This window comes from Natator depressus, chromosome 21 (assembly GCF_965152275.1).
Source record: "Natator depressus isolate rNatDep1 chromosome 21, rNatDep2.hap1, whole genome shotgun sequence".
NCBI lineage: Eukaryota > Metazoa > Chordata > Testudines > Cheloniidae > Natator > Natator depressus.
In genome coordinates, this window is record NC_134254.1 from 10,366,662 (window position 1) to 10,393,636 (window position 26,975).

At 50.5% G+C, this 26,975-nt stretch overlaps 1 protein-coding gene across 3 annotated transcripts in view; it reads right to left on the reverse strand.

Annotated features, from left to right (window-relative positions):
• Positions 1–26,975, reverse strand: part of GRM4 (glutamate metabotropic receptor 4) — a 208,512-nt gene that overhangs the window by 164,606 nt on the left and 16,931 nt on the right. For all 3 annotated transcript variants that reach the window (XM_074935868.1, XM_074935866.1, XM_074935867.1), the window contains exon 2: positions 15,407–16,384. In XM_074935868.1, the coding sequence (XP_074791969.1) occupies positions 15,407–15,934 (528 nt within the window). In that variant the 5' untranslated portion in view covers positions 15,935–16,384. The remainder of the gene's footprint in view (positions 1–15,406; positions 16,385–26,975) is intronic.

Genomic DNA, 26,975 nt, shown 5'->3' on the forward strand with positions numbered 1-26,975 from the left:
ATCAGTCAGTCACTCTCAGGAAAGCTGAGTTGATGGCAGGTGCATTTTAGGGTGGGTGGGGGTTTCGCCCATTTAATTGCTTTGGGGGAGGCTGATTAGGCGGTGCATGGATCTGTTACAGGAGATAGCCCGGATGCCCTCCATTGGCCGAAGGAGCAGGAGAGGGCGGGAGGGATAATAAAATGTAACCAGAACAATGGAGGTTTAATCCTGTGGGCTTTCCTATAAAATACAGGCGTCACATCCCCAGCCGGTATAAACCAGCATTAGCCTCCATTCCATTTAATGCAGCAAGGCCAATTCACACCAGCAACAGATCTGGCCCCAAGGACAGAGAGGCCTCTTCCCTTTCAGCTTCCCATTCTCGTTGCCCTTCCTTATTGGGCCAAGTAGGGCCCCGATCCTGCAACACGTGGCGCACCTTCAGCCGCAGCTGTCCTCGATATAGGCATCGGGTGGCACTCAGTGCGTCGCAGGATTGGGCCTTTGCAGTGCCAAATTCCCCATTTAGAGACAATTCTGCTTCCAGGCCCAGTGACTGGTGCATTTCTCTGTGCTCCTTCTCAGCTCCGGACTTCGCACAGGGGGCGGTTTGGATTCAGGCTGCTGTCTGGCCCCCCCACCCCCCGCATCACAAATATACACATACATGGATGTCAGTGGGAGTTCTGCCTGTGTGAGGACTACAGGATTCCACCCATATGGCTCAGACAGAACTTGGGGCAGGGGTGTGTTTTAATGAAGCCACATAGGTAGTTTGGGTATGGGAAGAAGGGAGAAGCTGCTGAGGGGTAAGTGCTGTAAATTTGCATTGTCGATTGCAAATTTCACACCTGACAGCACTACCCCATGTGTGTTCACTGTAAGCTTGGCGGGGCTCCTTCCTCCAGCAAGAAAAAAAAACCCACAAGGTTCATGTTTCAGGCTGCGGCCACGAAAGGCAGCCGTGTGCCTCGTACTAACCAGGATTCCGAATGGAATCCAGTTCCAAATGCAAGGGGTTTTCAGCCACAAATTTTCAACTCCTGAAAACCTAAAGTGTTTCAGGGTTTGTTTTTTCAACTAAAACTAACCAAAAATATTTCGGCTGAAGTCATCCATTTCCAAGGGGATTTTCCATGTTGATGAATATGCCCATATGCTCAGGGTTCAGCTGATCGCCATATTTGGGTCGGGAAGGAATTTTCCTCCAGGGCAGATTGGAAGAGGCCCTGGAGGTTTTTCGCCTTCCTCTGTAGCATGGCTGTAACAGGAGCAGGTTCTTTGCACTCAGAATATGTCCACGGCATGGCTGTGGCTGGCCCAGGTCAGCTGACCCTGGCTTGGGCTGCAGGGCTATAAAATCGACATGTAGATGGTCAGGCTTGGGCTGGAGCCTGAGCCCAAACATCTGCACTGCAATTTTTAACCCCGCAGCCTGATCCCTGGGAGCCTGAGTCAGCTGACCCACGATCTGCGATTCGGTCCCTTGGGGGTTGTATGGCAGTGTAGACGTACCCTGAAAGGATGGGCTCTGAGCTCAGCTGTCTGTCTCTCTTGAACGCTCACTTTCTATCCAAGCCATTGCAAACACGAATGAGTCAAACCTCCAAGCCTCGAGGGGCAGGTTCGTCTCAATGTCCCCATTGTGCATATGGGGACCCCAGGATAGACCCTCTGTCAAAGGGCCTGCAGCTCTTAATTGCTGACTTGCTGGAGGATTCTCTGCTTCTTGAAGTCTTTAAAACACAATTTGAGGACTTCAATAGATCAGACATAGGTTAGGGGTTTGTTACAGGAGTGGGTGGGTGAGATTCTGTGGCCTGCGTTGTGCAGGAGGTCAGACTAAATGATCATAATAGTCCCTTCTGACCTCAGTATCTATGAAACAAGCTATTTTTCCATGAAAAAAATTTCCAATGAAACATGGACCAGCATAACCATTGATGTAAATCAGGGGTAGGTGAAGTCAATGAAGTGAAATCTGAATCAGGCCCCATAAGGACTCATTATTGTAGGTGGGTTCAGAGCAGTTTGGATCTCAAGCTATGCCCTCTGCCCCACTGAGCAGAAATAGGGAAACCCTTTTGAAGTAGGGAATTATACAGACAAAGGGCCAAAATCCTGATATCCTTCAAGGAGGTTTTACTCCAACCTTACTCATTCAAGCTCCTATTGGCTTCAGCGGTAATTTTGCTTGCACTAGAATGAGTAAATCTTGAGTAATGGCTGAGCTGGGTTCTGACCCAAGGAAAGAAGAACAGAGCAGTGATTGATTTTGGGACAGGGACATTGCCACATAGGGCCATCTCTGTTCTTTGGTCCTGTTGCAGGGAAGGGGCAAACCTCACAGTTTTGATGCAAGAGCAGGGGTGGACTGGGAGTTGTATTTCCATAGAGTGGAACAACATACAGCAGGACAGATGGGCCTAAAGGAAAAACGTGACTGGAGTAACCTCCAGAGGGTGTTAGCTCTGCCATCAAAGGAGCTTGCAACAGTACCTCTAAATGAAATAAGGAAGGAGGAGATGAAAGACAACAAGGCCACGTATTAAAATGCCAAATTCATCCAGCTCCTCAGAAGTGAATGCAGCCGCATCGGATGCAAACTGGCTGCTGGGGACAGGTGCTTTCCTTCAAATCAAAGGGGGTGTGCACGCACTCACCCAGCCCTGAATCAAGGGGGCAATTCTGCCTGGAATCTGTCGACTCTTCTGTTTGGTTTCCAGAGCAGCACATAGATGATGACATCTGGACACACGAGAGAGAGTGTCAAACATCCCACAACACGTCAAGAACAGGCATGGTTTGGGGCGAACCTCATTTGGGAGAAGGCTTGGCCCCTTCTCCTTGCTGCCAGCCCCCATAAAATGCCAGCCAAGTGGGCTGAGCACTGTCTAAAGACGGCCTCTCATAAGGGCCCACAGACACCGTGGTGGTGAGTTTGGCGGACACGTCTAAGTCGAGTAAGTTCTACACCGACGGACTGGAACAGGGTCCAACGTACAAGAGTGGCCTTCTGAGACAAAGTGATAACAGAGGAAGCATTCTAACAGAGCGCAATACGACAGTGAGAGATTAGATCCACATGCAGTGGGAACAGTACTGGGTATGTCTCCCCTGCTGTGACTGCAGCTCGGAGGAGAGCTAGCTCACCTTTGTCTAGCTAGTTAACAGTGATGCCACGGCAGGCTTCAGTGTGAGCTCTCCTAGCCCTAGGCCACTGGGGAATTACTTGGGCGGCTAGTCTGTGCTGAAGCTTCGCTGTTCTGGTACCTGAGCTAAGTTGATTCAAGCTAGCTGGGTTATGCGTACGCAGGCTGCAAGCACACGCCTCCAGTTGCTACGTAGACATACCCTCAGTGATGCTGTGATGGGTGAGGTATAATGATCTCAACAGAAGCACCCCTAAGTTGGATCTGAAATGTCTAGACTGCTGAGGCAGACAGAAGTGGGACAGAGATCTCCGAGTCGGAGACTCTTACTGGTGCTTTCTTGCTATGAAGAAAGGTTAGGTTAGTCCAGGCAGTGTAGAGCAGGAAGTGATGGGGAAGGGAATTAAACTCTCACAGCCAGACCAGTTATTTTACCCCAACCGGTTCCCCCATCCCCAGCTAGAACAGAGGGAGCATTAGGGATATAAGATCCATCAAACCTGGGATCCTGCTTCCAGTGGCGGCCAGTGCCTGCTCCTTGAGAAGATGGTGATCCACTGCCACAATGCATCTGACTGAGTGTATCCAGTCCGGACCTACCGGAGAGGGATGCCTTCCTGACTTCTCCGCATCAGAGACGGTCAGGGGCACAGAGAAATTATGACTTTACAAGCACAGGCCTGGGAAGCAGGACTCCCGGGTTCTGTTCCTCTCTGCCACAGCCTCTCCGCGTGATTTGGTGCAGGTCGCCAACCGCTCTGTGCTCATGGAAGCAGTCCCAGTGAAGTCAGCAATTAAGAGCTGCAGGCCCTTTGACGGAGGGTCTATCCTGGGGTCCCCATCTGCGCAATGGGGACATTGACACGAACCTGCCCCTCGAGGCTTGGAGGTTTGACTCATTCGTGTTTGCAATGGCTTGGATAGAAAGTGAGCGTTCAAGAGAGACAGACAGCTGAGCTCAGAGCCCATCCTTTCAGGGTACGTCTACACTGCCATACAACCCCCAAGGGACCGAATCGCAGATCGTGGGTCAGCTGACTCAGGCTCCCAGGGATCAGGCTGCGGGGTTAAAAATTGCAGTGCAGATGTTTGGGCTCAGGCCCTCACGGGGTCCCGGAGCCTGGGTTCCAGCCCAAGCCTGACCATCTACATGTCGATTTTATAGCCCTGCAGCCCAAGCCAGGGTCAGCTGACCTGGGCCAGCCACAGCCATGCCGTGGACATATTCTGAGTGCAAAGAACCTGCTCCTGTTACAGCCTTGTGTGGGGGCATTTACCCTTCTCAGCCTGCCTCAGAGGGGAGAAAGCCCATGGAGAAAGCCCAAGCCTTATGGAGAAAGCCCACCTTGGGCCTCGCCGCAATTATCTCCAACAGCTTTGGCTCAGCCCCGAAAGCAGCAGCAAGCGTAATTCACAAACAATTTAATTCTGATGAAATACCGCTGCAGCAGCGACCGCATCTGGGGCGGCATATGCCCTGGAGCCAAACAAACAATGCCTCGACTCAATGCTAAGCCCCACCTGTCACTCGCACGCACTCCTCCTTTCCCGGAATGCAACCCGCACTTAACAGGTCACCCAGGGATTGCCTTCAGGCCTCGAGGAAACATGGTGCTGCAGCCACATTTCCGAGATCAATAAAGATTCCTTAGGTACCATGCATACAAAACAAGAGGCCAGCTTGCTTAGCGAGTGTATCCAAGCTAAGCTACCACACCTGTCCATCAGCCATGGGGGGACAGGGGTACTGGCTGTCAGAGAAGGGGAGAATTCAGCAAGGGTTTGAAATTAGTTCAGGTGGGGAGCTCTGTTCCGCATCCCCCCCTTGCTGGCTATGATCAAGGCGGATACCTGGAGGAAGAGAAGCCTCCATGAGACGGCAGAGCATGGAAGGAACAGCTGACATCCTGCTCACGTTCTCTTGGGGGCCCCAATCCAGCAAAGTGCATGCTTAAGCTTAAGCGTTCAGATTCCACTGCAAATAAAACACTTGTTTTTAATTAAGCCACCACAAAAGACTCTCCCCGGAACAAAAGGAGGAAGTTGCGTCCTTAAGATCTCGCTTTTAGCTGTACAATAATTAGGCTTTGTTTATTGGTTTTACGGTTCCATTTAGAAGCTTTTCTTTTCTCTCTCTATTTTCCTCCCTCACGTTTCCTTTTCCCGTTTTATTTTCAGTCAATTTCTTCTTACACAAAATTCTTGCAGCTGCATAAACAACCCCTTTACCACCACAAGCTGCTCACGCATCCTGACTGATTGAGCCGACTTTAGCACCAGCCCACAGGGCTCCTTTACCAGCAACTCTCTCTGCAGGATGCTCTCCAGCACAAGGGACATTTGTCCGATCTTTGCGTGGTCTGACCGTTAAAAATCCCCCAGGCTCCAAGATCATGGGGGAGGGGAGGGTGATTAGAATCACACAAAAATTCGAAGGGGAGACCTCCTGCAAAATTCAGCATCATTTCACCGCCCGGAAATGTTAGTTTTCTGCTCAGGCCTCAGTCACGCAATCTGATCCTCATGGGAGGACCCTGGTTTTGTCCCATTGACTCTAGATACAGGGGGCTTGCCTGCCCCCTATATTCTCTCCCCCACTGGAAACCCCTACATTTTAAGTGTAAGCTGCTGTGAAACTTCAAACTACAAGGCACATCAAGTCCCCATGCCTGGGGATCACTTTATTGTCAGCTAACAAGATGCCAAATAAACTCGGATACCAGAGACTAACCACCCAAGGCTTTCCCAGCTGGGAGGGGAGAGGACACACTATTATAGCCCTTGCTGGCTATTATGGAGAGATCCTCTGACCCCATACCCCTGGTGTATCAATTCTGCACAGAATTTGAAGAGAGAAGCACAGGTTGTAGGAAGAATGAGTTTGGAGAAGATACCAGGGAAGTCAGTCTGTGTGCACATGGCTAGAATGCTGTTACAACTGCAGCATCTCTGTAAACAGTTCTCTTAAAGAGACAGTTTCATTTTACAAACATGGAGTCCTCCCATGTTATTTTCCACCATGCAGTACATGAAACACCCAGAGTTTCTCTGAGCCTTGGGCCTCTCCTGGCTGCTGACCCTGCCTAAGAAGCAGAAAGCCTTACATTTGGCTTCCCGTAGGTCACATGCCTATTCCTCCTCATATGCTGAGACTACAGCCCTGTTTTAGACAACCATAACAGGCACACTGGGACACATGCATGCACTGCAAGGCCCAATGCTACAGATTCAACACCCCATTCCCCCCCTTCCCCCCCCCCCACCCACACAGCCTGCATGGTGTAGGAGTTTGGGGCAGGCAGAAGGAGAAGACGTCACAAAACTGGAATCTGGGTCTCTCCATGGACTGGAGCCCATGACTTTGCAAGGGACCAGATTTATCTGATGCAACCCTGCTCCCAGAAGAAGAGTGGCTACTAACAATGGTCATTGTCTAGGTCAGATCACAGCCCAATGCCAATAGAAGCTGGTCACCACAGAGGGGCCAGGCGCGTGCAACACTGTTTGTACTGGAAAGTGCCCAGTTCTCTCCAGTGCACTGAAGATCAGAAAAGAAACCACACAAGCCTCCTCAGCCGTGAACCAGGGCAATGTGGGATAGCAGCAGGAAAACCATTTACACGAGCTGTGCTACTGCACTCAGGACCACTTTCTATTTTGTTGCTAAAAAGGACAGAGGTGGATACTGAGACTGAGTTTGAGTTGATACTGAGCCCTAAGAATACCCCAGTGCATTTAGCATGGTTGTTAACCAATTGGGGAGATTATGTACACGGACAGGGAGAAAGGGCTCTTCCACAATCGTGCTAGAGGAAACAAAGGCTACTTAAGCACCCAATTTAAACCCGATGAAAAGATAGGAGAGATTTTCCCACACGATGCATGATCAACCTGTGCGACTCATTGCCACAAGATAACCGGGGCCGGGGGGGGGGGGGGGGAGGGGGAACCTACCAGCATACAAAGACTGGATGTTTACATGGATCATGAAAATATCCGAGTTCTAACAGGTTTCAGAGTAACAGCCATGTTAGTCTGTATTCGCAAAAAGAAAAGGAGGACTTGTGGCACCTTAGAGACTAACCAATTTATTTGAGCGTAAGCTTTCGTGAGCATCCGATGAAGTGAGCTGTAGCTCACGAAAGCTTATGCTCAAATAAATTGGTCAGTCTCTAAGGTGCCACAAGTCCTCCTTTTCTTTTTGCGAGTTCTAACAGTGACAGATGAAAAACCACAAAGAGCTTGGGGAGCAATCGAAACCTACCAGTTAGACCTCTAGCAGGTTAACAGCGAAACAGGCTCCAACTATTGGGGGTCAGGAAGAAACTTCCCCTGGGAGCAGGTTATCCCACCTCTGGCTCCTCCAGGGGGCTCTTGCTCCTTTCCCTGAGGCAGCTTTTTGCTGGCTACCGTTGGAGACAGGATACTAGACTAGGTGGTCTGCTCCAATGTGGCAATTCCTGTGTTCCTCTAGCACAGGAAAAGCAATAGATTAATTCCTGCAAGGTGTGTCAAAGCCATATCTTAGGCCTTGTCTACATGAGGGGAAAAAAAGGGATGTAAATTTAAACTTATATAGTTATACCAGTATAATCCCGCATTTGGACACTCTTATTCCAGTATAAAAGTGCCTGTCTTTGGTGTAGCAGATGCAGCTTGGAAAAGGGGTTATGCTAAACAGAAAAAATCCATTGAGACCAGAATAAGCGTCCACACAGGGGTTCACACGGGTATCACTACATCAGTAGAACCATTAAAGCTTTCCTGTGTAGCCAAGGCACACAGAGACCTAGGTTCAATTCCCTGCTCTGCCACAGACCCCCACTCCCACCCCGTGTGACCCTGGGCAAGTCACTTAGCGCCTCTGTGCCTCAGTTCCCCATTTGTACAATGGGGTAATAGCCCTGCCCTGCCCAGGGCAGTTGTGAGGATAAATACGTAAAAGATTGTGAGGGGCTCAGATTACACTATGGTGGCAGAGGCCGGATAAGCACCTAAGACAGACTGAACCCTAGACAGGGTTGTGCAGCCTCCTTCCTGCCACTTTTACATGGCTCTTTGCATAAAAATAAAAATGGACTGAGGTTAAAATAATAAAAATTAAAGAGAAAAGGAGTACTTGTGGCACCTTAGAGACTAACCAATTTATTTGAGCATAAGCTTTGCTCAAATAAATTGGTTAGTCTCTAAGGTGCCACAAGTCCTCCTTTTCTTTTTGCGAATACAGACTAACACGGCTGTTACTCTGAAACCAAAAATTAAAGAACATTTCTCCTCTCTCCTCCACCTGTCTCTCATTCTTGCCTCCTCTCTCCCTCCCTCTCCATTCCTCTCTGAAGTGAATGCATTCAATCTTTTTTGTCTCAGCAAATGGCTTTTAAGTTTTCTCCCATTCTCTCCAATTTATATTATTTTAATTATTGAATAGCCCTCTCGCTCATCGTCTGGAACATTAACGTGTTTTTAAAAGGGACCCAGGAAAAATCAAACTCCATCAGTGATCTGTTTTGCTGTCTCAGCTAACAGCCTCCAGCTCTCCCAGGAGAGCACAAAACTCATTGCAGCTTGCAGGGCAAAGGGACGAAGAGGAGAGGGACAAAAAAAAAACCCCCCAAAAAAAATCTTGGAGAGAAGACAGTGAATGCCAAGATATTGGGAAAGGAAATAGATGCCGTGAACCAGAGCTGGGAACCTGCACTCTGGGCGAAGAATTTGCTCTTGGTCCACGTTTTCTGCTTGTAGATATTCCACTGCAGCTGCTTCTACATTTGCATTATATTTACATTTATCTATGCGTGTCCCTGTATCTCTGCCGGTTGCTGCTAAGGGGGCTCTTGTTCAAACACACTTTCTAGCCCAGGGACATTACCGTGTATAAATAAGTGCTCAGCAAGAAAGAAAGTAATTAAAGAGTCCTTGGAATTCTACTGGGATTACATGGAGGTGGGGACAAAAATCAGAACAGAACTTTCTGCATTAGAGACAGCCCCGTTCACCCAGAAGGATCAGAGTTTCAAGACTCTTCATTGTTCTTTGTATTACAGTGGCATCTAGGATTCCAGAGTGCCATGACTGTCCACCCCACCTTTGTAAGAGACAGACCCTGCCTGAAATGCTTTACAATCTAAATGGCACAAGACAAATAATACTAATAAGGCTTAGTTTTTATCTAACACTTTTCATCCATAGATCTCAAAGTGCTTTATAAAGGAGGCTAGTATCCTTACGCCATTTTACATATGGGGACACTGAGGCACAGGGAAATGACATGATTTTCCCAAAGTCACACAGAAGGCCGGGGTAGAGCTACCAATAGAACCCAGGTCTCCTGGGTCACAGTCCAGTGTTTTATCCGCTAGGCCTCCTCCTGATTTTACACATGGGAAAGTGAGGCACACAAAAGCCACATGGCTACTCAGTGTCACACAAAGGCTTCACAGGGGAACCAGGCATAGAACCCAGAGGTTCCTACAGTAATGCCACATCCTATACACCAACCAACAGGCCAGCCACACAAGTGGCTAGACCAAATGGCTAACCAATACTACTCCTGGGAGAATTCTGTGCCACTGCACATGCGCAGAATTCATGTCAGGCACAGAGTTTCCCCACCCACCTCAGAAAATACACTGAGCCAAGAAATGCTGCAGTTCTGCCTTTCACGCCCAGAGGCCAGAACAGCCCACAGCCAGCTGCATTCATCACAGCACCTTGCCCATGGAGCCAGGTTACGACAGACAGAGTGGGGCACCTGGGGATCACAGACCCAAGAGCTAGTGGGGTGACAGCATTGAGCCAGGGGCTGAATGGGAGGTGGGCTGCAGGGCCACATGGGGACAGAGCCAGATGTGCCTGACTCAATGGGAGAGGCTTGCGGTCAGCCAACATCTGCATGGGGGAGGCTCCCCAACTCCCTTATGATCCAACTCCCCCCCCAAAAAAATCCTGTTCCATACTCTCCCACCCACACCCAACAACCCTCCAGGTTTACTCCCAGGCTCCATACCTCTCCCTCAGCTCCTCCGTTATCCTGACTCCCCCAAGCCTTTGAACTGCTTCTGAGGGGTGCAGAAAATACATTTCTATATTGTAGTTTAAATGAATTACTCAAAGTTCTGTATTAATATGCCTAGTAAGGAATCTATTTATCAAAAACCATTTCCTGGTTTGTTTTTTTCTTTTTCTTTTCTTTTCTTTTTTTTTTGGTCTGCATTGTTACAGACATTTGCTGACAGGTATTTTGAGAGAAATGACAAAATTATTGAAAACTGGCGTGATTATATTGTGTTATTTTGACAAATAAAACATGCAGAATTTTAAAATATTGTGCGCAGAATTGTTTATTTTTTTGGCGCAGAATTCCCCCAGGAGTAAAATACTAAGCCTGGCAATAAGATAACACACATGAGGTGAGAGAGAAGGTAGTCAGATCAGCTACTAATAATCCTCTAAGAGGTTGAACTAGGAAGGGTAGGATACTTAGAGACCTAAAGTAAATAATTTTCAACAGGGGGTATTGATCCATAGGAACTGATTAGCTAATCCATACCCGGTCCTTCAGAGGGACAAAGCTAGACCGAAGTAGAACCAAAATACCATTTTTGACCTTACTCATCCAACTCCCAGAAGGCAGGTTGCACCTGCGGATGGACTTCAGAGCCACAAGCTTTTAGCTCATAACAGCAACAGAGAGGTGCCAAGAAGCATCAGTCCATCATGTGGCTATTCACGCTTTGCATACATTTCTCACAACACTCTCACATGCTACAAATGCCAGGAGCAACAGGACACCGTGAATCCCCTGGAGTACAGATGCGGTCTTCACAATGGTGTCCTTACCATGACTCTGTAACAGATAGCTGCCTTCATCTCCCAGTGATAAACAGTTTAAGCTATGGCAATCATTCTGCTCCTCAGGAATTAAGGGAAAATATGATCTCAAGCTTTGGGTATATAATCCATAGCCCATTATCCAATCATCTGCAATAACTGGTGTCATGATGATATACATTAAAATGCCTCAGTGTGCTATCTGTTTGCAGGCAGATGAATTGAGAGCATCCTTCTATAGATGATAACTGCGTGGAGGGAGTCTCAAACATATCTGACTGCTCCCATCACAACCATGAAAGATGGGAAGGGCTTATCAGCCCACAGAACGGGAGAGCAAACAAAGCCCTGGCAGAATTGTTTCCCACCGCTTGTATTCCCCATAGTTAGCTAGAGAGAAAGGATCACCTTGGGGTTAGGGCTCTGCATTCAAACCCCACCTCTGCCACAGACTGCCCAGGTGACTTTAGTCAAGTCACTTCATCTCACTGGGCCTCAGTTCCCCATCTGTAAAATGGCGATGATAATCCTTCCTTTCTCTCACCCTTGGCTCATCTTGTCTGTTCAGATGGTGAGCTGTTTGGGGGACAATGTCTATACACAGGGCCTCTACAGGTAGGTCTATATTGCAATCTGAGGTGCAATAGTGCCTCAGGTAGACGTACCCCAGCTAGCAGGGCTAAAAATAGCAGTGTAGACAAAGCAGGAAGGGCTTCAGTGTGGGCTAGCAAAGCGGGTATGCACGCAGAATCCCTGCAAGGCTTGTACAGCCCACGCCACTGTGGCTGCACCACTATTCTTAGCCAGGCAAGCATTAGCCATTGTCTGTTGACCCATGGTGCAATTACACCCCCAACTGCAGTACAGATGTACTCCGAGGGGCTTCGGTCATACCAATAACGACACAGGCTGTAAAGTCAAACACTCCCACGGTAGAAATGCCCGTGTTTAGGCTGCCCTTGCAACCTTTAATCTGTGCCCTTCTGCACACGCATTACAATACAGTCTATACAGCCGGTCTGTGTAGCCATGGGCTCTCTCTCCCCCACACCCATCTTTTACAGCCCATCTTTATTTACCCAGCAAGCTCTGCTGGGCTGGTCCTGTCCTTTACTTAGGCCTGGTCTACACTGGGGGAGGGGAGGATCGATCTAAGTTACACAACTTCAGCTGCGTGAACAACATAGCTGAAGTCGACGTCCTTAGATCTATTTACCGCAGCGTCCTTACTGTGATAGGTCGACTGCTGACGCTCCCCCGTTAATTCCGCCTGCGCTTCTCCCTCTGGTGGGGTCCTGGAGAGCACTCGGCGGTCGATTTATCGCATCTTCACTAGACGTGATAAATCGACCCCTACTGGATCGATCGCTCCAGAGGTAGGTGTAGACATGCCCAACTATGCAGCAACTATCAGAGTGGGACACAATCCCATAATGCCATCATAGGAACAGTAGAACGCATCTCGCCATTTGGAAGAGTTTCCAACGTGCTTGTTCTCTCCTAGGAGGGGTTATAGACTTTACCAAGTCCCTCCATCTGCTGAGCAGCCACCATAAGAACTCAGTGGAACAGTATTTTGTTAAAAACCCTGCCAATGACCTCCATGGAATCCATGCATGACTAAGAGCTGCATGATGAACAGCTCCAACTGGCCGTTAGAACACTGACAACACTGCAAAAAGGACCCCCGCAAGTGACTCCTAGGTTGATTTCTGTTGTGCAATTTGTTCATATTAGTAAACCAGTCTCCAGATGAGATCTGAGCTGCTGAAAAGGTTACCTGGGTTGGAATTTAGCCACTGGTGCTAACAGACCTGCTTTTATGAAAAACGCCCCGGGCTTGTTGGCTTTTGTTGTTTTATTTTAGAAGAACTCATGTGGTCAGGACCTCAATTTTATGTCTCATCCCTAAGAAGGCATCTCTGGCAGCACGGGGCACTAGCTCGTTACTGACCTGAGAGGAAAAGCATAGCCTGCTAAATCAAGCCCCCTTCTTGCGGCACCCTGGGTTTCCCTTGGAGGTCTCCCGTCCACACGCACACCAGGCTCCAGCCTGCTAGTTCAGGAGAGCTGCCAAGTTCATCGCCCCAGGCAGTAGGAATGCAACCAAGCAGCAGCATGGCAAGGAGAGTAGAATATGAGTGATGGGAGGAATTTGCAGGTTGTCCTCCAACAGCATAGTGGTATCGCCAGACAGCGGGGTTTCCACACGAGGTACCGACTTTTCTCACTTCACTGTACAGTGCAACAAAACTCTCCCACCCCACCCCCAGGAAATTCACAGCTGTTACTAGGCTGCACCTTGTGGTCACTTTGCGGTAGATCTCTGATCACCCTCACTCCCCACTCTTACAAGCACACACCCCTGCAATTTGAGCTAAAGGAGAATCTCCATTAGCAACACCGGGCTTCACCATGCTCACAGCACCCCTGGGAGGTGCGGAAGTGCTGTCATCCCCCATTTATAAATCATTAGGAATTCGGCCATAACTCTTTCAAAAGTTGCCACGGAACCTTTAACGACCCGAGAGGTCAGGACCTCAGTTTCAGACCTGCTCTGGGAGCTGGCACTGCATGGAATCCTGCTAGAATATGGGGAACTGATCAGTGCCATCCGTTGAACCCCCAACTCCATTTCCTATGGTGCGCCCAGGCTTTCCCTTGGGTCCCTCATCACCCCCCAGGGCAACAGAGCAGTGTTTGTATTTTGAAACTGGCCTTTCAAATCCATTTAATCAGTTTCCTTCTCTCACACCCACTGACAGCGTGTCCTCCCAGACACCCAGCTCTGATTAGGCTCCCAAAGTATCTCAAGGCCAGTTGTCTCAATAATGAAGCCACAAGGCCACGAGGCACCAGGGAGTGCTCACTCAGAGGGACACCAAACACGCTTAGCACATTCCACCTGTAACCCCACAGGGCTTTGCTCAGCCAATTGTCCACATGCCGCAGAGAAAGGAGACGCTGCAAGCCTGTTAAGCAGACAGGAGGGGTGGGATTCAGATACTCATTCTGGGTGGAGAGGGAGGGACTACAGTACCAGATCAGCATGGGACCACAAGGTAAAGTATTTTACCCTGATATAGCACCTTCTATCAGGGAGCGGGAACCCTGCTCTGCAAACAGTGAGTTAATTTTGCTGCCTGGAGGTTATTAGCAACCTGGTGTGTGTGGGCACTGCCCTCTAGTGGAGGAAATCAGAACTGATCACCTGTGTGTCACAGGCCCAGTACCACCACCTGTGATTCGCCTGTAGCTCAAGCACTAGGAGCTTTGGAACGGAGAGGCTCGGAGCTCTACCCCAGACCAAGGGTGCTGGCACTAGGGGTGCAGCAGCACCCCCTGGATTGACATGGTTTCCATCGTATCCAGGGTTTACAGTTTGCTTCCATGGTTCTCAGCACCCACACTATACAAACTATTCCAGTACCACTGCCCCAGATGGTAGAAGAGGCAAATGTCTAACTTATATGGCCCGCAGCTAATCAGCATCTCAGAATCTTTACTGTATTGATCCTCACCTGCGATGCCCAGCAGTGCTATTAACCCCATGGTACAGATGGGGAACCGAGGCAGAGAGACATTAAGTGATTTGCCAAAGTCATGTAGGAAGTCTGGGAGAGCTGGGCATTGAACCCTTGTCTCCCAAGGCCCACGCTAGCGCCCCAACCAGTAGGCCAGCCTTTGAGTGTCATTATTGCCTATTTTACCGACCCAGGAATTTGCGACTCAGAAGTGACAAGACTTGCCCAAACTCACACAGTGAATCAGTGGCGGAGCTGGAAATAGAACCCAGGAGCCCTCACATCTCCATCACAAGGTCATCCCTTCTGCCTCTAAAACGGCCAGCGAAACGTGAACCTGGTAAGCCGCCCCCGCAAGGCAAAGGAACTCACCCCATGCATGGGCACGGATCTCCCTCCTCCTGCAGGTGAGGAATGCCTGTCACACGGCCAACCTCCCGTTCCCTTCACCCACCTGCCCACACCAGCAGCATGCATATTTCTCTCATCTGCAAAGAGCCCTACAATAATTCCTCCCCGTGCCCTCTGCAGAGCATCCAATTGCATTAAAATCAGGGACACATGCAGGAGAGAACAAAGGGGTGGGTGCGGGAGCCCTTTAACTAAAGGTATCATCATGGGGGTGGGAGGGGGAGAGAAGGGCAGAACCAGAATCCCCTGGAGAGATGGGGGATTCTTTGGACACCCGCAGAGAGTTCGCACTCCCCACCTGCCCACCTTCTTTGCTTCCCCTGCCTGGTAGGGAGCAGTTAGTGCCGTTCATTATTGTTAAAATGCCTGCAATACTTTGCTCTGAACGGTCGCTGGTGGGTTAGTTTAGCCGCTACCATCAGTCACCCCATGTGCTCCTTTCCCCGGCTGCAAGGGGTGGAGGGAAGGCGGGAGGGGTTCCCGGCAGGGCAGGGGATGGGACATTACCTTAAACAAGCGCAGAATGTTGGCCACCATGATGGAGACGGAGCTGCCCGAGGCACCGATCACCCCCACCACACGCTCCGGCTTGGTGATGATGGGGGGCCCACCATTAATGCACCGCACCTCAGTACTGTCCTTCTCGATCAAGGCCTGGACAAAGGTCAACGACTGCTCCAAGGCGTGGGTGTCCCGGGAGCAGGTGTCCAGGATGCGAGCGCCCAGGGTGATGTTCGGGAGCAGGTCAGGGTCGTTGTTGATGCGATCCAGGGCAAAGAGCATGGCCTCCAGCCGGTGAATGCCCTTCTCTTTCTTCAACTCACCGCAGGCCTTGCCCTCGGTGCCCCGGCCATGCACAGGGAAGAGGCCTCCCAGGGTGATATCCCCGTCGAGGCGGATGGAGTTCATGTGTGGATGCCCCTGGCCCTTTGGTTTAGCCGAGCCGGCTGGGTTCCACCAGCAACTGCAAACACTCAGGAGTAGGCAGAAGGAGAGCTGCTCCATGCAAACAGATCCCCGGCTCTTCCCAGGCATCGCCAACAACACGCCGAAACCCTGCCCCAATACGCAGCCTAGAGAGCCATGCGGCACCAAGCCCCCTTCGTCTCCCTGGCTCCACAGCCCGGCTCCACCTTTAAGTCTTACCAGGGAGGGAGCGTGGGAGGTAGCTTCTCAGAGAGCCAAGGAAGAGGCAGCGTCAAGGTCGGCTGCAGCCTTTCCAAGGAGACGCAGCATGGTTTCTGTCTCCCCTCTCGGTCACTTTCCCATCAGCAGCTCTGGTCTGCTCCAGCATCCATCTCGCAGCAGGAGGCCAAGCACAGGAGGTTCCTAGGTTGGGCTGGTTTTTACAAAGTCCTTTGCCCGGCCCTTTGGAGGATTCCAGCTGAGCAGCCAGAGGAAGGCTCTGGGCTTTGCATAACTTTCTGCTAAGAAGAGGGTGAAGAAACAAACCAACCAAAACCCTCTGTTCCTGTCTCCACAATCCTTGAAAGGGATAAAAAGAGAGAAAGAGAGAAAGCATTAAATCATGGCATAAAGAGGACATCAGCTATTCAGACCTTTCATCAGGGAGCTCAACAGAAATGACCCTGTGGTTCTCTGTAACTCCCAGCCTGTGCTGCCCAGTGTCACCGCGCTGGGTCTCTCCCTAAATTCTGAGCCAGGCTCAGCAGCCACAGAAGAGATGCTGACTGCTCTGGGAGGGGCTTGTCCACAGCCAAGGATCTCAAAGCATTAATTAAGCCTCACGCCTAACTCTGTTAGGAAAACATTATTCTCCTCCTTTTACACATGGAGAAACTGAGGCACAGAGAGGGGCGGCAACTAGACTAGTTACACAATGCTAGTGGCAGATGGGTGCAAGCCACATCTCCTCACACCCCAGCCTCAAGCTTTAACCTCTAGGAAATGCATCCTCACTGCTGTCAGGCCTGAGCGTGCATGCATTACACCAATGTTAACTGGAGTTCGCTGGGCTGGGGAATTACAGGGCCAGGCCCCGTTTGCTAACAGGCACCATGTCAGCTACAGGAGCTAATAATCTGCAATTGGATGCTGGGACAATGCATCCCTCCTTCCACCATTGGGATGGCATTTGCCCTCAGTCTATTCTTTTGGGCACTCACCAGCTCTCCAGAGCCAGCTCTTTTCCTCTAGTCTGTTTTCTCCCCTGCTCAAAGCTACTCAGATCAAGAGGAAGCATTGTATGCTGGGAGTGGTAGTCCTTGCGGACTGGGCTTCTGTGGTCACAGACACCTCAGAGTAAATCTGATCCTCAGGCCCCACTTTGGGATGATGCTACTTATTGAAAGGCTCTAAAGAAGAGCAAGGAAGCAGAAGAAAAGGAACAGGATTGGTGTATGGTACTACCCTAACCTCAGAGAGAGAAACATCTGTCTGCGAAGAAAGCCCCTCCAGGAGAAGTTGTTAGTCACAGCTGAACACAAATCTTAGGGTACAACCTTCTGTTCCCTCCTTCCTAGAGCAACTCAATGCAAGTGTGCAAACAGCTCCCTCCACCGTGTCACCCATCTCCCCCAGCAGAGATCCAGGGTCCTGGGGACTGGAGGGGGGCGCAGAGCTGCCTACAGGAGAACAAATGGGGACATTCCTCAATCATGGAGCTGAGAGACTGATAAGAGCCAAGCAGAGTGCAGCCAGGATCCCATCGGCACTCACACCCCTGACCTGCAGCTCGGTCTGCAGTTCCAATCCTGCAACATTTCCCCGCTCCACAGCGGATCATCTCCTCCCTTCTAATCACAGCTGGATAAACAACAAGGGAGAGAAAAATCCTCTAAGTCCTTTTTTTTTTTTTTTTAAATAAAATCACCCAAAATTGCATGGCCTGAATTATTGATATATATTCAGCCTGCCTTGCAGCATTCCTGGCGGTACCATCCTGAGCTCCCACACACACACTCTGCCAAAGAACCTCCGGGCTGACCGGCCTCAATCAGAGCTGGGCGAATAGAGCGAAAGAATTCGATCGCCCCGATCCGCGGGGATTCACGCCCTCCCTTGTGTTTGCTAGTGCACCAACACCTGGGCAAGCAAGGGTCTAGTCTTGAGAACTTCCGCAGAAAGCGAGAGCATCAGTGGAAACTTTTGCTCACTGGGAGGTGAAATTCAATCCTGGAGCCAGCCCTTGTGTAGAGGGGTGAATTCCACCCAGTGGAAATATTCTCACTGCTATATTTTATTTAGATTTCTATTGCTACTAATCCCAAAAGAGGCAGCTATGTAATGCTCTACAGAAGGCTGTCTCCTGCGGGCGACTGCACCAGGCATAGGGCTGCTTCACTGGTCTGTGGGAGGGTTTTATCCTGCTGCCTATCGCCATAGTATCCAAGCGACTTCCCCGTAAAATCAATAGCAATAGCAAAGTCCCTAGCAGACTCCATGGAGTCTCTGGCTCTTCTCCATTTGCAGGGTAAAAAACTTGGCTTGGGGCAGTGTTTGAGGTTTTGAAAAAAAATTAATTAACGATTTTATTAATTTCTTTCTTTTTGGCTGGTGCCATTTAAGAGATGTCATTGCTGAGAGTGTCATTCTTATCTTTAAAACCGTTGGACCAGATCCTAATCAGATCCCATGCACACAACCCATTTGAGGGGATAAGGGTTTGTAAAGCAGAGACAACAAACATACAGACGTGGACATGTCTTGCAAAGGGACGCAGCCTCTGAAATTTCTTCTAGCGATGGCTGCTGCACCTCTGTTCCAGAAAGCCCTCTTCCTCCATCCCAGAAAAATTCACCCCTTTATGCTCTAGATGCATTCCACCAACACATCCGGCACAAATCCGAAGAGGTGAGGCAAGGGGCACTCCGTATATCCATGATGGATGCACACAGTCGGGTCCTCAGCTGGTATGAGTCCATGTAGCTCTGTTGATTTCAGTGGAGCAATGCTCCTGTACACCAGCCCTGAGACTCACACCTCGATCTGATCTGCCTAGTCTAGTTCTTCATTGCATCCCGCACCCTGGTATGATGCCAGCCTGAGTGTTTCAGAAAAGCTGGCTCTACGTAACTCATCATGGCCTCCCTTCTACACTGCCCAACCATACAAGAAGAGGGGGTCATACAGTGACATATGGATGGTGGGTAACGTGCATAAATGCAATCTAGCTAGACAGTCCATCTCCAAGATTCTGTCACACACAGGATTCATAAAAAATGATTACAGAGCAACTGTCCATCTGCCATAGCAACAGCTGGAGCTATTCAAGAGCTGAGGCTGGGGCAATCCAATCTCAGATTTCAGGGAACCAACTGGAACTGCAGGGATTTTGTAGGAGCATTGCCTATTCTAGCCTATAGCCTTGCCTCTTCCCAGCATTGAAAAATCATTCATCAAGCTTCCAAACCCCATGGGGTTTAAAATAGAATATGTCTGAGGTTTTTATTGGCCTTTTGAGCCTTTAGACTTCATGTTTTTGAGCTTTTCTCCACAACCCACAAGGGCTAGAAACGTTTTTTTTTTAAATGTAAACTAAGATGGTCATGTAAGAACGATTCCAGGAGCTAAAGTTTCAAGGGGGGGGGGGAAAAACCCACCAAAAAATGGCCAATGTGCAACGCTGCTTCAAATATCCCCATGTATCTCCTGGTACAATTGGCCAGGTGCATTATGAAGAGCGTTCACCTACCTTGAAACCGTCAGGTATTGGGGATGTCTAGAGCCAAGTAGTGACAGAGCAAAAAGGACTGGCCTTAGCTACGAGCTAATTTCACTTCAGCCTTTAACTCCTTTGTGAGGCTTTGGAGGCTAAAGCTGCCAGGACCGATCTGTCTGCAACTGAGCAGAGCATCTGGACTGCAAGAAACTTCCAGCAAGAACTGGTTGCTCCCAAAAGGGCGTGAGCATTTGGGTCAATTCTCTAGGGGTGGAGGCCTGGACTTTGGAGATGGAGTTGCTGCAAGCTTTGCTCAAGGGAGGACTGCAGAATTTGACTCCCATTATTATATCTGCTCACAGATCTATAGGCCTAGAGTCAGCCCCAAGAGGAGGGAGGAGATAGGAGAAAATGAAATATTACATTCCAGCACCAAAAAAAGTCTGCAAAAGAAACAAAGTGGAATCATTTTAGCATTAACAGTTGGTCCCCCTGAAGAGACGTAATTAAAGAGCAGCTCAGTTCTGGAGAACGGCCCATTAAAAATAGCACTCTGGGGTTCCAGGTTTATGGTCTCAGCAACTCCAGATTAGATTTGTTCAGTCTACACCCGGGGGGGCGGGGGGGGGGAGGAGGAATGGTTTTACTGATGGCCAGCCCCACAAACTCTACCTGGGCTCCGAGAGTCAAACAGTGCATTGTGGTATCTGCACCATCACCAAGGATGCAGAGTCCCCGGCCTGGATTGTACCCTCAGCACAATGCACAGAGAGGACCCTCTGGGTGCTGACGTTGGCCCTCCAGTGGGGAAGGGAGGGGTCATTTGCCTGCACAGCACTGCCCCTCATCCCTACCCCTCATGCGCTGCAGACCCCTAAGGCCCTGCATGGCTCAGAGGTCTGCACAGAGAGAGGAGGATAGAGACGATGAGTCGCGGGGAAGGGGTTGCAGGGGACACACCGTCCCCAGGCCTAGGGCTGTTTTATCTGTTCCATAGAGCCAACCCCAACCCCCAAGGGGAGTCATGTGGCTAAGGAGTTGCGATGGGGGTGCTTGTGGACTAAAGCCTAGTATGGAGGCACAGGGCCTCAAGATAGAGGGCACTGGCCTTCCACAGATCCCTTGAGATTTCCCAGGTTTGGCTTCATGGCCTTTTCCTCCAGGGGGAGGGGGTGTGTGAAAATGAGTCATCCCCCCCCCCCCCCCGATGTCCATATGGGAGAGCCTCAGAGTCCACTTCTCCCATGGACTCCTGCCCCCATTGGTCTTTACCTCATGAGGGGATGCAATCACCAGGCGTTTTAAATAGAGCGGATGGTGAAGGGAAGCACAGCCGCCCCTCCCATGCTATAAAACAGGGGAGCCCACTCCCCCCCATCCCTGGCTTGGGTACAGCAGGGCTTCCACACAGCTCCCCACCCACCAATGTGCCAGGTGTGGCCTGAGATTCCCCCACCACCCCACCTCCATCCACTGCCAGGGCTGGGCAGCGCCTGCTAGTCAGGACACTGCTAACACTTGCACTGAAGATGCATGAGCCAGGCCAGAACCCGGCTCCCTCTCCCCTGAGCCGTGCTGGCTCTGCAGGGCGAACAGGGAGTGGGAAAGTCCCCATTTCCACATCTGCACCGGGCTGGTTATTGGTTACATGTGTCCGCGGCTACCGTCTCTCTCCCCTGATTCAGTGACTTAGCAGGAAACGAGCTAAGTCTTTTGCTCTTGATGGAAAGGTGTCAGGGAGGAACCACATGGGCACGGCAGCATCCAAATCCCCATGTTTACTGACTATACACAACACATCAGGCCTCGCCCCACCTACACATGGGAAGCCCCCAGAAGAGCAACGTATAGAAGGCGGCGAGCACCAGTAGAGGCTTCACAAGCTATTTAAAGGGATGCTCCTCAATTCCTGAACACTGCACTAACCAGTACGATGCAGGTTGTACAGTGAAGTAAACCATCCAGCTCACTCGAGCAAAGCTGGAGGGTTCCCTCTGCATTTACACTGAGGTGCTTGAGGATAAAGCAGAAACTGGCCCATTGGGCTAAATGGAGCGGATCCTCCTCGGCTCATTGAGCTAAGCAGCAATGCTGATGCTGACACTTCCCTTAGCACAGTGTCCATTCGTATGGACCTGGCGGTTTCACACCTCACCACATACCTTTCTTCCATTGCCTCCCAACCCCCATCTGGTCCCTGCTCAGGTCTTCAAGTGACTCTGACCTGGGCTGCACTTAGCTGCTGTTAAGTGATGCCGAAGCAATACGGCATTCCCTCCCCACCCTGCTGCATGAGCATGCCAGGAACCTCTCCTTTCTCCATCAGTCGCGATCCAGGCTCCAGCTCCTCTCCTTCTCCCGGATCGGGTCTTCCTTGACACTTGGCTGAGGGTGGCATCCATGTGTGGGAGATCGCAGGGGATGAGGAGAAGGGATCCCCCATTTTCTCCACCATTTCCCAAATCAGTCTCCCTCCCAGAGGGACCTCATTGCACCCCACCCTCCTTCCAGCTGCCGTGGACTCACATGGCCCCTTTGGTAATATGATGTGCTCCCTTGCACGGCACCCCATGCTCCTGTCCGACCAATTGCTCACCAACAGCTGTGAGATAAAATGGCCCCCTCATCCTGACCCTCCCTGCCTGATTCCCACACTGCCTCACAGCAGAAAGGCCAGCTCTGCCCGTGCCTGGTGTGACCTCAGTAGGGCTGGACCCTGGTCCTGCTAGGGGTCTTCAGTTCCTCCCAGAGCACTGGCTAAAGGAGGCCTCTTGAAAGCCATACAAAGCATTCCCATCCCTGTCTCCACAGCACATCTGGACCCTGCTGACCCAGGCCTCACTTCCCCAAGGAGCTGAGCAACTCCTGGTGCTGCTGAGCACCCCCAACTACCATTGAAATCAATGGGGGCTGCAGACGCTAAGTGCCCTGTAGGATTGAACCCCCAGCGAGCATGAAATTCCCCATAAGGGCTCCCATGAGACCACCAGCTCAGCCCGTCAAAAGCGGCAAGAGGACAGCTGGTCTTGTGGCCTGGCATGCAAAAAGACCTGGGTTCAGTTCCTGTCTCTGCCACAGATTCTCTGTGACCTGGGGCAAGTCACTTCATCTCTCTGGGCCTCAGCTCCCTCTCTTTAAAGTGGGACTAACAACACTGTTTTCCCTCCCACTCTGTCTGCTCTATTTAGCCTCTGGGGCAGGGACTGTCTTTCACTCTGTGTACATGCAGCCTCCAGCACAAAGAGGCCTCTAGAAGCTATTGGAATACAAACAACGGAGACAGTGCTACCCTACCACAGTCAGCTTCGCCCGCAACTCCAGGGGAATCATCTTTCTGGGTCATGCAAACCCCACTTCCTCTGTCTCCATCCAGCCAAGTCAACATTTCTCCAATTCATTTCCATGCTAACTGCATGTAGAGGGAAATTTGCATCTGTGCTCTCAAATTTCCCCTGTAAAGTGACACTGAGCTGGCAAATGGGCATGAGATGTGGAGTGTGAAATTATCTAGGATGCCGGTCTCTCTCAGTGTCTTTTTCATGAAAGCACAATTCACCGAGACTCCCTGAACACACATACATCCCTTACCATAGCTTAGATTTCCCACGGGCGAGACTCATTCCTTCATGCCTGAACCACGCACATCAAAATATTGCACCAACCTCCGATTACTCGCTCCCTCTCCAAGTCCCATGGCCGTTCATCATTTCTCACCCGCACCGGTCTAACGGGAGCCCAGATCTCCGTGCTTTCTGCTCCATTGCCATTTTCTGTGAGAAGATGTAGGCGCTGCCCTGCTTATAGCACTCGTACACAGAGAGCTGTTCGCATCCCTGGGTAAGCAAGCTGACCCACAATACTCCAGCAGCAGTCACTAGCACTTATGCTTTCACATCATCATCTTGCAGTGTGACAGTACAGTGGTCCACATGGGCTGATGGTGCAGGGAGAGGCGGCTAGTTACCACATGGAGCTGCCTCTGCAGGTCTCCAAGCTCCTCACTGGAGGAGCAAGAAATAAGGAGAGGCTACCCAAGTGGTCCATATTTGGGAACACCATTCCACGGGGAGGGGAGGAACCAGGAGCTGCCCTGCAGGGCCTGTGTGGAGGAGGGGGTCTTTTGGGGGCAGGGATAGCTCAGTGGTTGGAGCACTGGCCTGCTAAACCCAGGGTTGTGAGTTCAATCCTTGAGGGGGCCATTTGGGATTGGGGGCAAAAATTGGGGATTGGCCCTGCTTTGAGCAGGGGGTGGGACTAGATGACCTCCTGAGGTCCCTTCCAACCCTGATATTCTGTGATTTTGGGGGTAAGAATTCAGCTGCAGAGACCACAGGTTGGTGGGGCCTCCATTTTGGTAGGCGGGGGGGTGGGACTGTGGGGACCATCGGAATAACAGGCTGTGGCTACTGGGCTACATAATGTTTGAAGAAAGGAATAATTTAATTGCTCAGAAGCATTCATAGCTTGGAATGTAAAGACCACCACACGAGCCACTAAGGGGACTGAAGCTGCCAGAGGGAGAGGAGGGTCCCAGGGAGCAAAGGGAGATGATAGGGTGTCTAGGTAGAACTTGCAGTGGGAAGGAGGAGCAGGGGACCAGATAGCAGAGAAACAGGAAAAACAGGGGAGCGGGAGGAAGGTGTCCACAAGACTGGCTTGCTGTGAAGAATTAGCCCAGCCTTGGAAAACAAGTTTGAGAACCTCCTGCCACAGCACCTTTCATCCCAAAGCACTTTACAAACCTATTATCGGTCTACACACCCCAACATAGCAAGGCAGCCACCTCTCGGGCATACCAAGGAACTTAGGACAGGAAGCAATGAACAATGTTTTATTACATTGAAACAACAAGGATTCATTTTAGGGAGGCAGAATGGGAAGTCACCAGAATCAGATCAAAGCACTAGCCCCAAAGGCCCGCACTCTTAAGGGCCACGGGCTCTTTAATGGCCAGAAATGATCAGGAGATCCACCTTACGTCTCCTGCGAAAGAGGAGCCCTGTGGTACAGAGCAGTGCCCTTCTCCACCATGCTGGGGCATTGACTCAGAGGGAAGAGCACCCACACAAAGATACAATGCACCTAACGGTTAGCGTTTAAACCGATTCCATTGCTAGAACCAAGGGAAGATGCATCCCTTCTGCCAAAGCCTTCTCTGGCATTCACATTCCACTGTTCCTCGCCCTGCCAGCTGGGCTGTGATGCCTTGCAAGAGTGCTCCAGCAGTTTACACAAGCAAATGGTATCCCCCATGAGAGATCCCCCCTGAGCCAGTCCCTCTTTCCCCATTACCTGCATTGAAAGCTGGGCAGCAACAGAAGCCCCGGCTCAGTCCCATCTCCCCCTCCCCCCCGCCCCCCAGGTATTGGCACACAGGGGGAGGGAAGCATGTTCTGACTTTCCCCATGGGTTCTCAAAGCCCCGGGATTCTCAAAGCCTGACACACAAATGGATCACTCTAGGGGCTCGCGGCTCAGCCAGGCTCAACGGTAGCAGCTGGGTTTCACCTGGGGTGATCTGGGGGCTCTCAAAAGGATCCCTGGCTGCAAGAAACTCCTCCCATTATAAAGCTATTTCCTGCTTTCTTTTTAAGCACTCTTCCATCCTCAGCCAGAGGCTGCCCTCTTTCCCCCCACCCACTCGGTTCATTTATGTCCTTGTTTAAGTCCAGCTCAAAGTGCACTGAATGTGAGCCCCATCTAGAGAAGGCAACAGGGTCTAGGACTTCACGCAGGGGACTGGGAGACAGAACTGACCCCCGCTTGGACACTGACTCAACATGTGACCTTGGGCAAGTTGCTTCACCTCTGTGCCTCAGTTTCCCCACTTGTGTGGTAGAGATAATGCTTGACCTAGCTGAGGTTTGTCCTGGGTAGCCACTGCAAAGGCCCCAAAGCGGTGGGCCAAAGAGCACGTCATATACTTAGCATATCATAACGGGAGGAGGAGGTCGGTCTTGTGGCTAACACAACAGTCTGGGAGCCAGGAGCGCTACGTTCTGTTTTGATTCCGCCTGACTTATTGTCTAGCCTAGGACAAGTCACATGACCCCTTCAGTTGTGAGTCTCAAAACCCACTAGGGGGTTTATTGCCCTCCTTATCGCATTGATATTCAGGCATCCATGGACCTCAAACATCAATCAATTTGTCTGCACAGCCCTTCCGGCCTAGTGGCTGGAGCACTGGACAGGGACTCAGAAGCCTGAGTCCTAGTCCTCGCTCGGCTACTGGGCGACTTTGGGCAAGTCATTTTGCCTCTGTGCTTTGAGAAGCTCCACCTTTGTGCCTCAGTTTCCTCATCTGGAAAATGGGGCCAATGATTCTCACCCACCTTTACAAAGCCTCTGAGATACGGGGATGAGAGACGCTGGCTATTCTAAGGATGGTGCATTATTAATGCAAACCACAGAAAAAACAGAGAGGCGGAGCAGGCAAATGCATTCCCTGAGCGGGAAGCTCTTGACAATTTAGCACAAGGAAACAGTTTCATTTAATCTTGTTTTAAACACAGAACTTGGTATCTGAGCTAGATGTGTCGGGCCAGATCCCCAGCGGATGTAAATGGGCACTGCTCTGCTGAAGTCACCAAAGCGCCTCCCATTTACACCACCTGAGGATCTGGCTGATCTGTGGCTTTCCCGGATGGGAGGGGCCCTGCCTGAACTAACCCCAATAAATTATGTACGTCTCCGCCTGTCAAAGCTGCTCTGAAGGCCAATTTCCAAAGCATTTCTGACAGCCGGGGCTTTTAAGCAATCAGAATTACCCAGAGCCAAGCTGTTTGCTTCAAAAAGTGAAGGAGCATCTGAGCTTTACAGCATGAAAGCCTCCGATTCCCAGGCTGCCTCCGCTGTAGTTTCAAAGTAAATTCCCAGCCAGAAAGCCCTGGATCTCACGCGCTGGGAAGACGTGCTTACCACATCGTAACAGTGCCTCATGGTCCTAGCCAACAGAGGCTTGGCTCAAAGATGCAAGTATGGAGAGCCCAGTGATCCAAAACCAGGGACATCCAGAAGTCCTGGACACCCAGGACAAGGGGTTTGAGAGTTTCAACCCTCAACAAAGTTCTGCAATGATGGGCAGCACAGGCCAGTGGGGTCATAGGAGTCAGGTTCTTCTCCCTGTCTTCCACTGCCTTGCTGCTGAACTCGGAGAAAATCCCTTAGGGCCAGATTTTATCAAGTGCTGAGCACTTAAATGTAAGTACCTTCCTGGGGAGAAAAATAGCAGGTACTAAAGGGCTCTTTCTGTAAAGCCGAACAAGAAAAGGTGTCTGGAAGGTTAAAGCCATACAAATTCAAATTGAGAAAGAAGGCACATAGTGAAAGATGACCAGGACAGTTAGCACAGGAAGTGGTTGATTCTCTCCAGATGTCTTCAAATCCAGGCTGGTTGCCTTTCTGGAAGATACGCTTTAGCCACACACAAGCTCTTGGGCTCATTGCATGGGTAAAT